Source organism: Anthonomus grandis, chromosome 7, assembly GCF_022605725.1.
Source record: "Anthonomus grandis grandis chromosome 7, icAntGran1.3, whole genome shotgun sequence".
Taxonomy (NCBI): Eukaryota; Metazoa; Arthropoda; class Insecta; order Coleoptera; family Curculionidae; genus Anthonomus; species Anthonomus grandis.
In genome coordinates this window covers 28,554,442-28,571,226 of record NC_065552.1, presented here as the reverse complement: position 1 = coordinate 28,571,226, position 16,785 = coordinate 28,554,442, and the positions used below count along the sequence as shown (strand labels likewise).

At 31.3% G+C, this 16,785-nt stretch overlaps 1 protein-coding gene across 5 annotated transcripts in view; it reads right to left on the bottom strand.

The window, feature by feature from the left end:
• Window positions 1-16,785, bottom strand: part of LOC126738561 (scavenger receptor class B member 1-like) — a 210,344-nt gene that overhangs the window by 61,110 nt on the left and 132,449 nt on the right. For all 5 annotated transcript variants that reach the window (XM_050443948.1, XM_050443946.1, XM_050443945.1 and 2 more), the window contains exon 4: window positions 12,496-12,656. In XM_050443948.1, the coding sequence (XP_050299905.1) occupies window positions 12,496-12,656 (161 nt within the window). The remainder of the gene's footprint in view (window positions 1-12,495; window positions 12,657-16,785) is intronic.

Below are 16,785 nucleotides of genomic sequence, written 5' to 3'. Positions count from 1 at the left end.
TACAAATAAATTACTTGATTAACTTAATTAATATTGTAACGATCTTGTAAGCACCGAGAAACCAGTTAATTCTCCGTTATTCCGGAATAACATAAGTAGCGCACCGCACGACGTCTCGAACGTCAGCGGATCTTCCGGAATGGTCAGCCAAGTATATACGGAACCGCGTCGCCGTTAGTTGTCAGTTGTCAGCCCAGTGAAGTCATGTTCGAAGTATTGGCGCAAAATTTAAATAGTTGTAAATAAATACAGTAAAAATAAATATCACCAGTAATCGGGTTTTCGTAGTGAAGTATACAAATAAATTACTTGACTATTTTCGATTATTTTAATTCACCTAACGAACGGGAAAAACTCACAATATATACATCTCTAAAATCCAATCCACCACATAACCGACGTATACTGCGTTCTCAATTTCGGTTCTGTCAATCGATCGGACGCTAATTTCTCACATATATTCAATAGACTTCCGTTAAAACAAATCGATTTCGCGAAATGATTTTTAATTATCACACGCCTCTTGTTCAAGACTTTTCAAGGCATTCTTTCTTTTTTGAGTGTCAAATTATTAAAAAATAAATAATTTATGTATCAGACTGAAGATGTTGCACTCCAACGCCATGAGGGCGTGGTACTCGTACTGTTTCAATAGCGTTAAATCAGCGAACATTTTATTAAATAACACCATATCTAAAATAGTCAAGCTGTTATATGAGATAAAGTGATTTAAGAAAGATAGGTGACACAAAGATAGATTACGACCTAATATATTTCATAACCTAGTGAAATGCTGTGATGATCAATAACCAATGACACGAATCGTAATTATAAAGGATTATATATGCATAGACTGGTTAAACAGCCGTTTTAATTCATATGTTCTCTACTGGAAATTTTACAAACCGCCATATTTTGTGCGGAACATATTTTAATTACGGCTATTCAAGTCATATTCTAAGTTCCAATCCAAGTTTATGATGTTTTCTTTTACATAATGCTGTATGCAGTGACTATTTAAAGTTCTGTACAGTAGATACAGGATTGTATGTAGAAGTATATGGTGATCAAGGATTTGTTTTCTTTAAGTGTAGGGGTGTGAAAATTGTGTGTCCAAAGACAGTGTACTAGGTCTACTATTTTTTTAATAAATTAATATATTTTGCCAAAAAAAATTATTTGACCCTTTTCGCTGATGGCGAAAGACTGACTTTAATTGCTAAATCAAAAAAAGTAATTGCTGATCATTTAGGAAGTTGAGTGAAAGGGCTTGATAAAGTATACTTGATATAAGCAATTGGAGCAAGAAAAAACAAACCTGATTGTTTTTACTTCTATAGGGTCTACCAATAAGAATGATATAAGTTTAAATTGCTAAAAAATAAAAACGAATTAGTTAATTTCTATGATTGATGTTTCATGTTGTAGTTTATTATGTAAGATTATGTTTTAAACAAAATATCATTAAGAGGTCTACCTCGGCTATGGCGGCAGACGTTTAGACGATGAACCGAATTTTCAATCACTTTTTCTAACAAGTTGGGCTGAATTTCGCGAATAACCCTAGTTATGTTAACTTTCAACTCATTGATGATTTGAGAATTGTTAGAATACACCTTTGACTTCACATATCCCCAAAGAAAAAAGTACAGGGGAGTAAGATCACAGGACCTTGGTGGCCAGTTGATATTGCCATGTCGCGAAATTATTCGATCTTCAAAACGCTCTCTTAATAAATTAATTGTGGCTTGGGCGGTGTGTGATGTTGCTCCGTCCTGTTGAAACCAATTCTGTTCGAAGTATCCACCATCAATTGCAGGCCAAAGAAAGTTTGTTATCATGTCGCGGTAGCGCTTTCCGTTAACTGTCACAGTACGCCCCCCTGCATCCTCAAAAAAGTATGGACCGATAATTCCACCGACATGCAAACCACACCACACAGTCACTTTTAACGGGTGTAATGGCACCTGTACTAATTTCTGGGGATTGTTCTGACACCAGAAGCGGCAATTTTGTGTATTGACAACGCCACTAAGACAAAAATGGGCTTCATCTGAAAAGATGATTTGTTTCCAAAAATCGGCATTTTGTTCCAACTGCAACAGGGCCCAGTCGGTAAACGTTCTTCGCAAACCATGGTCAGCAGGCTTCAATTCTTGAGTTAGAACCATCTTATATGGATGTAGGCCTAAGTCTTTCTTCAAAATGCGCCACAGAGACATTGGTGAAATGCCTAATTGCTGAGAACGGGCAAAACAGACACATTGTTATTCGCGTCAACACTTTCTCTTGCAGTGGCGATATTTTCAGCGGTCCTTGCACCTTTTTGTCGCGTTGGTGGCTTATTATCCAGAAGAGTGTACTGCCGTTCAAACTTATTAATTGTGCGCCTTATTGCAAGCTCAGAAGGCCGTCCACGATGGCCAAAATCTTCTCTAAGAGCACGATAACAGGCTCTAACCGATTGCGCATTTTCGTAAAACCTTTTTACGATAGCTATACGTTGCTCTTGACTTAAACGATTCATGATGAAATGCCAAAGTATACTTAACACAACTGACGCTTGATCCGCGTTTTGACACATACCATTTTGCGTACATGGCCCACTAAACTTCTATCAGTTCTATTGGTAGACCCATTATAAGAGTAAGCCAGGTCAGCAGCATGATAATCAGAAATTAAAAAAAACTATATATTTTATGAAACAAGGGGAAGTAATGCCTTTTTTTGGACTCTCAGTTGACCAGGATCTAATATGATATCATGAATATCTACAAAAAATAGTCATTTAAAAATTATACCGTCTCGCAACTGAGAGATTGTATTGATGCAATTTCTTTAAAAATAGGGTTTTAAGCATCTATTCACTCTGTGCTATGCTTGTATGGACTAACTCAATAAAAAGTACTCCTGCGGTCAATGTATACACGGACATTTACAGCCTCTTGTCGTACAATTTTATTGTTATTATGATCTGAAGGTAATCTAACATAATCACATGTATATTTTTAAATGTTCATGTTACAATGTTATAACTACCTAAGGTCTTATAACTTACCTAAGGTCTGGCGAAGTTTTACTTTGGTAAAAGAAAATCGAACTAGAGGCGCTTATCAATTATATATTCCACCCCCATGTCTTACTTAAGTTCTTTAAAATACCTTTATTAAGATGTGTTAAAGTAAAATTTTAATAACTAATAAATTATTTTATATTTTTCGAGAGATTTATGATTCTAATATTTTTACTTAGCCTATTGTTTATAGCCTTTATATGTTTTATTGTATTTGTTTTTTTTTATATTACTTTATTATGTAAGTATGTTATGTCCTTTTTATATGATAATTCCTATACATGTAATATGTCAATATTGGAAATAAATTTAAAACATCATGAATAGATGAATAATAAACGAAGTAAGTAAATTTAAATAATTTCTACTTATCATATACAAAATTTCAGATATAGTAGCCGTTAATAATAATTAATTTTTTAAAATCTGGATTTAAAGTTTTTTATCCATCTATAACCAAATCCTAAATATAAAATAAAAAAATCTTGAAATGAGAATAAAAACTGCAAATAAGTATCGAAAGTATTAGTTCAATAAAAATTAATAAAGGATTGGTAAGGATTTTTATGAGTAGATTATTATATTTATTGAAATATTTTCAAAAGTTCTATTTTTCTTAAAACGATAGTTTTTTTGGTAAAAATAGCTATTTATGTATCAAGGACATTGTAAGGACGATAATGCCCGGAAGGTGGAAATAGTAGGTTTCCGCCTGATAGGTATTAGAGTCTAACAATGCCCGTGGTGCATACAATGCTTTATGTTTTACCTAAGAATTGATTTTTATGAACAAAAATAATTTTAATATTAATTAAAAAATAGGGTCTTCCTGTACAGGTAGGTATACGTACATACCTACCTACAGAAATTTATCAAGTGACTTGCAGTGATTATTTAAGTTTGACTTTGATGTCATATATAATCAGTTGGCATTTTTTGTTTAAATATTTGCTTAAAATAGAAGAAATTCCACAAAATATAAGAGAGAAGGCCATAAAAGCGACCGAAAATCTTTTGCCAGTTAAATCAAGGCAACAGTATGATCGGGAGTATGGCATATTTAGTATTTGGAAAGATGCCAACGCATTTGTTCAAATAACCGAAACCGTTCTAATGGCATATTTTCAGGAACTGGTAAGTTATTGATTTTATTTTAATAGGTACATATGTTTAACAAATTTTAATACTTTTAGTCGGAAAAATACAGTCCGAACTCTCTCTGGACCAAGTATTCTACCCTAAGGTCTACGTTAATGGTCTATAAAAATATAGACATCTCGCAATACCATCGTCTCATATCTTTTTTAAAAGTTAAGTCGAAAGGATATGTCCCGAAGAAGTCTAAAGTTTTGGAAGGAGAACAAATAATAAAATTTATTAAGAAGGCTCCTGATGATATCTACTTGGTATACAAAGTCATATTGATAACGGGTGTTTTTGGAGGTTTAAGACGAGATGAGTTGGTCAAAATGACCATTGATGATATTGAAGATAGAGGAACGGTCTTGGTTATAAAGGTACCAGAAACTAAACCTTCAACTTGAAAAAGTTTTACTATTATTGAAGAAGATTTAGGCGCTTTAAATTTAATAAAAAAGTACGCAGCATTAAGACCAGCTGGAATAAAGGAGCGAATATTCTTTTTTACCTATAGAAAGAGTCGCTGTACAGTACAACCTATTGAAAAAAATACCATAGGAAGCGTCCCAACATTGATTACAAAATTTTTAAAACTGGATAATGCAGAAGCTTATACCGGCCACTGTTTGCATCGCACATCGTCAACTTTACTTGTTGAGCCAGGTGCTTCGTTTAAAATGTTAAACCAACATGGGAAATGGAAAAGCTCTTCAGTAGCTGAAGGATATATGGAAGAAAGTATTTCATCCAAAAATAAAGTAGCCAAAATGATTGCCAATTCAGTTAATTCCGAGGTTAATTCCGTATCGACTATTGAAAATTCTTTAATGGACAATTTACAAACTATACAAAATAGCCTTAGTGCCGCCACCTCTACCATCACAAAAAACACCGACTATTCTACTAGTGGGATCAGCTACATTTTCCGGGACATTTCAAAATTGTAATTTTTATTTTGGAAATAAAGTTTCATTTTTAGTATTTAAAGAAACATTATTTTTTGTATAAAATGGATGTTTGTTCTTTATTATGAGAGAAATAAAATTGGATTAGCAATAAAATTTCCGAGCATTATCATAATGCCCGCTTATAATGCCCTAGGTGTGATAGCAGGTATTATTGCTACCATAACATATTCCGTTTTTATGGTATTATAAATCAATAATAGATAGGTAAAACATAAATAGCTTTACGCCCGTGGATAGATGGGGTTGTTGGCCACTCAGATTAAATTATACTGTTAGATTACTATAAGAAGATACCTAGTCAAAACCTGGGTCACGTCTTATTACTCAGTATATTATTTAGTGCTTGAATATTGTATAATTTCTATGAAGTATGTTGTATACTCCTATGAAAATACTGAGACAGAGAAGAGTTTATGCTGATTTGGTTGTTTTATACAAATTAGTTAATAGTCAACTATTCTGCCCTGAAATCCTTGAATCAATATTTTCCAGAAATTTTAGACAAAATAGATTGTTCTTTTTACCATTTCATAGTACAAATAAGCATCATTTTTCCACTTTGCTACCCAAAGAACACTTAAAATTATTAATTTGAACGATAATAAAATCTTGGATATATCTTTATCCAACTTTAAGAGACAGATTCGATACACCATTTAATTACAAGACTAGTTTATTAATATTATAATTTGTGTTATATTAAATATATAAATATTTAGGATTTTATGAACGATTTTACATATTATTAGATCAACACTAGTCAATGTTTTTGTCACGGTTTTTATAATTATTCTAAATGTGTATCTAGTGATTATTTCTTGCTGACTACATTGTTATCTATTCAAAACTTTGTTATATCTATTTAATTATTATTATATTTTTTAAGTGTTAAAATAAGGGTTGTGCTAAAATAGGTTGATCCCGTAAATAAATAGATTAATAAACACTGAACAGCATGGTTTCATGAAGGCAAGGTCAAGTTTAGTAAGCCTAATTTTATATAATCCTTTTTCTTATATTCCTAACATCTCGATATATTAGTATTAATGAGAAGCTTGGTAATTTATGTATAAGGAATCCATTCTAAAAATGATTCAGGCAGTAAATATGAAGGCCACATACATAAAGTCTGTTCTAGGGTGCCGAAAGGCTTTCTTCGTGAGCCTGTTATTTTTAGTATTATTTAGGCAGTGTAATGGCTAACAGTTATACTATATTCTATTGCTAGACCTGAAATTTTCCTGTGCTGATTCCTGCAAGCAGGGACTAGTTGTCTAACTTATTTAGAGTTCTAGTGATTAGGTAATAATAGTATCATTCACAGTTTATCTGGACACAAATTATGCATTATTAAATGTTGCTCTAACTGGAAAATGCTCTGGTGTAAACAAAAAGTATAATTCTATAATCTGCCTAAAAAATCATCAAGGTGCAAATAAAATTAGGCAGGTGCTTTTTCAGTATGATCAAAAATCACTACATACCAAAATTAGCTAAATGAAGGTAAATTATTTCACAATACAGAATTAATTAGTTCTATTAAAACTAGATGCTGTCCATGTATTAAAATACTATAATATTACCTTAAAATTTATTGTCATCTATCTACAAAGACCACTTTCAACGATGTTGTAATAACAACCGGGTGTACAAATATTAGCTGTTTTTCCTACTTAGTATTGCCTACGAAACGTCAGTTTAATTGCGATATATTTTCAATTCAAAGTACGTTCACTTTTATACGTGTAGATATAAATGAGGCACGCGAGAGACACTTAACCTGAATATAATAAGATCCTCTAATTATTAGAATATTTATTTTTAATAGCAAAATAATGGGTTGATCGGGATTTTTATTTTTATTTTATAATGTTACTTTATGCTTAATAATAGGCGAAAAATGAATGGAAATAAAGTAAGTCAAAGTCTCCCTTTAGCTCTAAACTAGAAAGTATTTAATAGTGAATTGAAGCTTAGAGAATTATTAATTACCTCTTTTTATTTGACTAAAAATGTCTACCTTTACGAGCATTAAGGTATATCAAGTCTAAGTTACAAGTATAAAACAAAATAAAAAAATCCTTATTTAAACATTATATGGCTTACTGATAATATAATTTATACACAATGTTTCTCAAAGAAATGTGTGTATATCACATGCTCTAATATCTAAGTAAAAATTGACATATATATTTTCCAAAGAAACATGTTAGGACTAACATTGTAAAATTCTACCGTTTTCACTAAGTATTCATTCGTGCTACTAAGCAGGTATTAATTTTCTTTTTGGCTTTATTGTAACTATAAGATCCTAAATTCACGAAAACAAAGAAAACACAGTCACAGTTTCACAACATACAATACATGGCTCATCAGGTCTGAAGATCCTGTTCTCCAGAGAGAAACACGTGTAACTATGTTGCTAGACTGTGACTGTGTGGTTTCTTTATTTTCGTCAATTTTCTATATTGGTGTGTATTTGTGTTTCTAATTGGAAAATTAATGAAGTTCTTGTATACAAATTCTAAATTAAAGAGGAATTTTATTGTATATTTTTATTGTAGTATAATAAAGAGGTCTTTGATATTTAGAAAATGCGGTTTTAGGAATTCTACTGTTACTTTCAGTGATTTGTCTTGGACCAATAGTATGGGATTTTTTTTTTAAATTTACCACTCAATAGTAATTTAATAACTGTGATTCTATATAGAATTGCTTTAAGGCTAGAATATTCGCTTCTATAGAGCTTTGTAGATGCTTATGATACTTTTTTAAGTGATCATTCTCTTAGTTGATATAATTAATGATACATTTTCCTTATGTTAGTTGCTACATTGTTAATGTGAAGGCCCATTCTTTGCTGCCACTGACAATGTATGTGATGATAACAGCTTGCTTGGTGGATAATTTGAAAAAAAAACTTGGATAAAATGTTTATTAAATAAGAAACATGATATAACATTCGACTTATTTGCACTAAGCGTCAAACATTTTTTATTTAAGCATTTCTTAACCATATTTAGAATAACTTGTATCATCGGCGTAACAGACCTCTAAGTCAGATTCACTAGTCTTATGACCAATTCTAACTTATTGGCTTTAAATTTTCAAATAATATTTGAAGAGGTCTTAGGGTTTACCTCATTTACCAATTTTATAAAGTTTATTTAGTAGGGTATTGAAAGCCTTAGTTAAATCAAGGAAAATCAGCAGGCATTTGACATCCTCGTGCAAGTATTTCGATATGTGGTCTGCTACCTTACTATAGCATCTTCTATAGTGCTGACACCTTTTTTAAATTAATACCGTGTTAAACGAAAGAATATAATTATAATTGGATACTGCTCAATTCAATAGGACGGTAGACGGGGACGAAGATTCCATATTGCCTAAGATTCCAAATAACATAAAAATGTGCAAGCTTTCTTTTGCCACAATAAATGTGATCTGATTAACCGAAACTACAGTCATAACCCCTTGGAATTTAGTGGTATTTTTATCATAAATATATTGGATATTAACATTTATTACCGCTTTACTATCATTACCACAGAATTAAAGTACCTTATCTATATTTAGGATAAAGCATGCAAGACGATTATTTTTGCAACAATCAAGTACCTGCATATTACATATAACTGCTATTCTTTTAGTTTTCATGACAGAATTAAAGTCATATCATCTGCGTATAGGATATTTTAGGTTACTGTTACTGATCTTGCAATGTCAGCTATATAAGCAAGAAAAGCAGAGGCCCCAGCGTACTTTTCCGTATAATATTTTTAGCTATATCTGCTAACAGATACACAGTGTCACCCATTATAAGTACAACTTTCTACCTCCTACTAAATGGACAGAACCCAACCCATTTGAGAGCAATATCTCTTACGTCATAATTTTCAAACTTTTATGAAAGATTAATTGACCAAGTAAAATATTCGACATCCACGGTGACAGATTTATAATCCATTATTTGAATAATTGTATTAACAAGAGATACAATAGCATGTGCAAGTAAACATCTCTTCCAAAAACTGAATTGTATAGCAGGGATACTATTCATTGTATTTAGGAAAGTAGCCCATCATAACATGCCTTTTCATATACCTTCGAGAAAGAGGACAATCTTCTTATATATTTTGTATGTTCTTTATTTATTTCTAAATGTTTCCTTGGATTCTGATGGTAGTCATAATTATAGACTAAATTCCATTTTATCTTGTAATCCTATCTATTTAAACTATTGATTTCAATTTAGGATTAATTGCCAAAAAGGTAATCCTAAAGAGTAGATCAAGAACTCTTCTAAGTAAAAAAATATTAACCCTTAAGTACGGACACTTGTTTTTTGATCAGTAATACTGACAGGGAGTCTCGTAGACTCCTGTTAATATATATATAATTTTATATATATATATAAAACTATAACAAAAGCCTGAATGTCATATTTATATATTATTACATCAAAAACGTTTACCACACGTTTATTGAAAATACATATTTGTATATTATTTACGAAAAATTAACAAAAAAAGTTAAGATATAAAATTTTCAATTTCCAAAACATAATACAACTTAAGGGTCCTTATTCATAGAATATGTTGATTAAACCTAACTGTATCGAAAACATTAATAACATGAAACTAAAGTAAAGCTAAAAATAATAAAAAAAAAATCTAAAGTTGAAGGACAAAAAAATCTGCAAATGAAACAGTAACACTAATGTTTTAGACGTCTTCTGGACCATGACAACAGTTTGTGCAACATTTACGTGAACACTGAAGGCATATGGGCTTTTTGCATGTTATACAGGTGTATGCAGTCTTTCTTCTCAATCGGGAAGGACAAATTTAGCAGTATTTCCTGGTTTGAAGACGTTCTTCCTGAACTGGAGGCTCCGGCATACTCAAAATTCGACAAATTAGACCTTTTATATCTCTGTTAACATATGAATTTTCTAATCGATCTCTCATATGATTCTGAATCAACTGAGATGCTAAGGTTTTAATGAAAGTGAAACGGGACATATCATTATTAGGAAAGGAAGCATACATTATAAAAGAGTTTACACTGCAAATATCGACAATTTTATAAAAAATTGCCAATGGCCATCGTCGAGTTCGGCGACTACACGTACATTTAGCACATTTCTCATCTATGGCATCAACTCCTCCTTTCGTACATTTATAAAAGGCATTTATTTCAGTCTTTCTTGTTGCTTCATCAGTTGCTTCACAATGGTGCATAGTTGATAAAATTATAACTGCTTTATTTTTTTTAGAAGTATGTGAAACGATAGTCATATTTTAAATCCGTAAAGCGTATCACCTTGCTTGCGATCTTTTCTAGGAAGAAGTTCAGGAGGAATCTCCTTTTTATTTTTTCTAAGGGTCCCTACAAATGTCAATTTATTTGCAAATAGGTGTTTGGCAAGTTCTACAGACGAAAACCAGTTGTCAGCAGTTATATTCCTATTGGAATTGTACAAGCATTTGGCGAGCCTTATTATCTTCTTATATCTTATTACCTTCATTCGTCAATCCACGGCCGTCACTATCTTTGCCTGCATAAATATAGGCGTTGTATTTGAGTTCTTGCATCTGTAAGTGCCATTATTTTTATGCCATACTTTTCTGGTTTAGAGGGAATGTAGATCTTGAATCTACATCTGCCTCGAAATCCCACCAAAATTTTATCTATGCAAGCATTCACACCTATCGTATAGGAGTTTCTGGCATTTTCAATGAATAAGTCAAATAATTCACTTATAGCAGCTACTGGATTTTCCTTCTTTCGTTCTTCCTTGTTATCTGAATCGTCGAATCGTAAAGCTGTTAATAGTATGAGTAAACGCTCTTTAGCCATTACTGCTCGAAAGACATCCCTGCCTGTACCATCAGTCGCAAAAATACTTCTAACGTCTTTATCGTTGGATTTGAAAATCGCAGTATATAACAATAAACCCAAAAGCGCCTCTAATTCCCTTATGCCAATGTCTACAAGCTCTGGTTTATTTTGCCGTCTATATTTTGTTCGCATGGAAGCTAATTTTTTGTTTGTCCACTTTAAAATCAGTTCAAACCTCTGGGCAGGAAACAATTGACTGAAAAATGACTTTGGATTAGTGTTATCACCTACAACAATACGTACCGCTGGTAAACGTACAATATTATGCGCTAAAGTACGTACATTTCTTGTGGGTTCATTTGTACTCCATTTGAATCTATTTTTCCCATAGAAGTATTTTTTTCTTTTTTCTCCATTTCTGTTACATAAATGGTCACTGTCTAGTTAATTATCACTACTATTTTTACTATCACTATCACTGCTAGAAACATCCATCTTTTGAGTTTTATTAAGGTGTTCATAATTAGAGTCATCATCACTAAGCTCTTGTTCGCTTGCTGATTCATGCTCGCTCTCAATGTACTCATTTTCTTCGGGTTCAATGTCACTATTATCACTGTCTAGATTTTCATACTACTTTCTAGCGATTTCTTCAAAGTTTGGGTCAAGAACACTGACTTATTTGGATGTGCCAGGCTTTGAACTAGCCATGATAATAGAATAATAATAAAAATATTACTAACGTAAACACTGACACGGAGTCTACCAGACTCCCAGGTGCGTATAACTTGAGCAAAAAAAATTCCAAGATACAGCCACTTTAACACGCTGCAGGAGTGCAGGCAACTAAAAATGCGGAAGGTACTTGGCGCGGCAGACGCTAGAAAAATTTGTGGTGGGAGAAACAGTAAGAAATCTATGTCGCGGAGTCTGCTAGACCCCATGTCAGTAGTTAAGGATTAAAATCGATAGTTCGATACGTATTTTTTTTTATTGGCTTTATTAAGGTTTCTTCTAGGTTCTTTCTCTTTTTTTCGTAGATTTAATAGTTATACTGGTCTGTTAAATAAATTTCATTTCAATAATAATTTGCAGAATTAGTTAAAAAAATTGCATAACATATATTGCTGATTTATGTTTTCTAATATAATCTGCGTAACATGAATGATCTGATATATTTTTTTGTTATAGATTTTATAATTCTCTGTTGTATCGGCTTTTTCTCTGACTGTTTAGCTTCCTTTTTATAAAATAAATTACGTCCTGCATATTTTTATTAAAGAAATTTATAAAAATATTATAATAATCCTAAACTCAGAAACCCCTAGTTATTTTTATTTTTATTTTTATTTTTGTTTTAATCTGTTGAATTTCAGCACCCTTTCGCTTTAAATTGGTTTAGCAAAATCCGTATTTGAATCGTTCTTTAATAACAACAATATTTACGAAAAGAGTATAGCGACTTACCTATAAACAAAAGGCCCGATTTCTATCAATTTTGGCTTTTCTCCTTTGGTAAGAAATCCATCCGGATTGGTCACGTTAAAAATGTAAACTTTCGTCAGTCGTATTACCCCGGGCTTCTGCCAGTATTGAAAGCTAAGGCTGCCCTCTTTTAGTCGTAAATTCTAAAAAAAATATATATTTTTACGTATAGAATATTGCTTTAAGAACTATATTTGATCAATATTATACTACTTTTTAATCTGACCTCTGAGTATTTCAATCACAGTAAAGGTCTTGCCATTTTAAATCCTACCTGTTAGATTAGGCAACATAAGACTCATGAAGGTTCTAGGAACCTTCACCTTCTAGAAAAACATCACCTTCAAATTTAACAAAATTGCGTCAAATATATCAAATTTATTTGTGCATAAGGAAATTTCACTTTTAATCGATTAACCTTGGCAAGTTGTGATTTTAATGATGATTTATTTTTGGTGCATTAAGTTTCCACTTAAAATATTTAAATACTATGGAACCCACACGGCAAAAACATTTAGATAATTATATAATGTCGTATGATGTTTTTTTATTTTTTTTGTTTAAATAATAACAAATTTGTCAATCTTAATTTAATCTTGCATTTTTGGAGCACGTTTTTAAATCTAAGTTAGATAAACAAGTAAAACCACCTTCGAATTTTTTAAATAAAATCATATGGCTTGGCTTATAACGAGAAAAATATGATATTGAAATGCACCTAAAAGAGTCAATAGAACAAATTCAGTAGGCCTTTATTAATGATAGAAGATACAGAAATGTGGAAGGCGTAAAAAGGCATAAGGCCTTTCAAAAAGATTTAAAGAAGTAAAGAAAGCTTAAACAACAATTAAAGAAAGCTTGGCAGAGAATGACATTATGGAACTTGTATTGGAAACAAATATTTCCAACTCTGTCGTGGATGTAAGGTAAGCAATAATTGAGGAACTTATGTCAATTGATATTGAAAAGAATTGATTGACTTGGTGATTGACGCAACTTTTTTGATAAAATAAGTAATTGGAGAGTATCAAACGACATCAAAATAGGTTTGTTCTCACAATAGTGAGAAACAAGTTTTCAACAAATAAACAGGCGCAATAGTTGAATCTGAATTATTAGAATATTCAGATTTCAACACAGACTTATACAATTTACTTGGAGAGCGGATAATAGAATGGACGTTCTCGATCATTTTAGAGTAAGACCTGAAATAGCAAACAATTACACGACTTTTTTAGACTCTATTAATAATATACACCTATTTTAAGGTTGTATTGTAAATTTGTTTTCGTTCATATTTTACTTATATTCCCACAGGCATAAAAAAGTAAGGGTATTTTTCTTGCTCTTCTTCTTTTAAATTAGATTCTACTCCACCTGTGTTTGATGTTCTCATAGAATGTCTCAATTCGATAAGAAGTTGTAATATTTTGCGCAGGCGCATCATGAATGGTTTAGAAACAGTTTCAAACTTGTTAGAAATTTGCAGTGAGAACAAACCTTAGGTCAGGTAACGGTATGATTCAATTCGAATTGAAATTGGATAATGTTAAAAGGAACTTAAGGACAATAAATTAACCATATTTAGATAGTGCCTTGCAGAAGTATTAATAGAAGAGGAAACAATACGGTTTCGCTAATTCCTATAGGTCCATTAATAAAACGTTTTTTTTTAAATAAAATTTTTAGAGAGGATGCTTGGTAGTATTTAATAGAGGTGAATATGCAGCAAAGAAGTTGAGTTAGCTTTATATTTGACAAAGCAAAAATCGACGAGATATGCGGTGCTAAATAGCTAAGGATGATACATTCTTGATCGGTTCATTTAGCTGCCCACAAGAACACTGCGTGTCGCTAAAATTTTAGTGTCTGATATGAACCGTCTTCTGAAGAATGTCCTTTATTCACAATCTCACTACATCACAACCAATTAAAGAAACATCTTACTCCTTTTAACCACAGATTACACTGAGCCCTTCTAACCTGATCTTAAAAAAGGTTAAAAACGAATCTCAAAACTATTCGTAATCATGTTTACAGAACCTAAGATACTTTAGCAATCTGGAAGAATCTGGAAGAAAACGGCTACGTTTCTTCTTTGATGATGAAAAAGTTCAGATCAATCGGTTTGACATGGTTTGTCCTGAAACTTGTAGAACTGTGCTTGATATAATTAGCGCATGTTTTTTCCCTAATTACTAGCCAGAAGGTTTTAATACTAAATCAAATCTCCATCTAGAATATCAAAAAAATTGAAATTTTATTCTGCTATAGAAGAATATAAATGAAAAGTATTTACCAACTCTTAGTCTTAAATATATACAATTTCGGTTTTAGCGGAACATTATAAGGGCTTAGATTTCTATCTACATAGTTCACACTAGATCATTACTTTTCGCTAATATTATTTTGTTTTTGTATTTTTTTTTACTTATATTTTTTTCTGGTTTCTCTAAAATCCAAAAGCTGGCTTTCGTTCTTTTCGTTTTTGTCCTTTACCCTAACAATGTTTTTCTTTAGAGTGTTGGTTGCGTCTTGAATGAAATGTTAATCAAAATAAAAACATATATTAGACGTTGAGATACATCTCCAAAGTCAGAAATTTATCTTAAATTTTTAGTATTTTTTGGGGCGTGTATGTTAATATATAAAAGTTTGATTGGTTGCCAAATTTATTTAGCGTTTCATTAATATTATTTAAAATAAAATTAATGATTAAAGCAATGTATTTTATTGTGTTAGAATAAACACAACAAACTAATTTCTGACAGAGGTAAACTGAAAAGCAAATAAAGAATTAAAGGAAATTTTATGGGAATAAGGGGAGTTGCAAGAAAATATATAATATTGTCAGTGGCTGAAGACTTATTTATAGACTTCGTATTAGACTTATATTACTTCGACAAATTTCAAATTCAAGTGTGTTATCTCTTGTATCAATATGTCAAGAAAAAACAAATTACCAAAATTCTCTCTTTTCGATGTAAACTCTATGACAAGGTGTATTATGAACATATTTTAAAAAATTAGACATAGGTTCGCCATTCTCTGATCATATTATAAAAATGTAGTCCACGTATCTCTTATAGTCGTAAGAAAGTTAGAATAGCCACACATTATTTATTGTTTTAATTTGCTTATAAAAACCTCACCAAGAAATTGTGACAAATAAAAATGCATAGCCAATACAGTGTTTTGTACTGTAAATGTACATTGAATTATTAATTTTTTCGATTTAAATTTTAATGGAATCGGAATTTTCAAATTGAAGGGTTTCTTTTAAAAATATTTATGAGCGGTGAGTCAATAAAGGACATCACAGGTCGAATAGAGATGTTTTCTTTGTATATTTTTGATAGGCCATATAACAAGAGTATTCTCGAGTTTATGAACTATTAAAAAACTTTAGAATAAGCAAGCATTACACTCTTTTGACAGACATCCGTGTCCAAGAAAGCTTTCACTCTTGCATTATAGTCCAATCTATTATTTATCATAAGGCAATTACCCTTATCCGCTTTGCTAGCGGTTAAGTCGTTGTCACTTAGTTTCCTCTTAGGGATTCTAGATCAATTGGATTATAATTGAACTTCTTATTTCTCGAATGAAAGTTACTTAAAAACGTTATTATTTGCGCTCTTAAGATGTTTTCATGAGCTATGTTTGTATTCTGTATAATATTCTCTGCTTTTACTGCCAAAGTTTTTTTGATTTTAATATTTATGACATTATTAAAAAAGTTAAATTTAGTAACTTTAAGTAAGAAAATTTCGCTGTACTTATTTAAGCATAATCAATTTATCACAGTGTATCTTTAATTTGCTGTTACCAAACAATCCACATCCTATCTAAACATATCGTCCAAAATTTTAAATTTTACAATAAAGATAAGCTTAGAAAGAGTTTAGAGTCTTATAATGTTCTTTAATTTCTCCTTCTATTGAAATAGTCTTTGCTAACCATCTCCTATCTTTGCTTATTCTTTTTCTACCAATGATACTACAATTTTGCGCCAGTATAAAAATATTGTTAACGTGTAGTATTTTGGAAAAATTAATGATCACTAGAGCAAAAAGGAGCACTGTCTTGGGCTGTGTTAACGACGTTTTCAATTTCGAGCTGAATTTAACCTTTAATGACATTAAATAATGTAAGCTTTTTATATAAACATCAGTATGTTTTAATTTCCACAACATATCCTTTGGCGGAGTGTGTTAAAGCACTTGCAATGAATCTGGTCAATTATTTTAGCTTTTCAATTTTTTGTTTTTT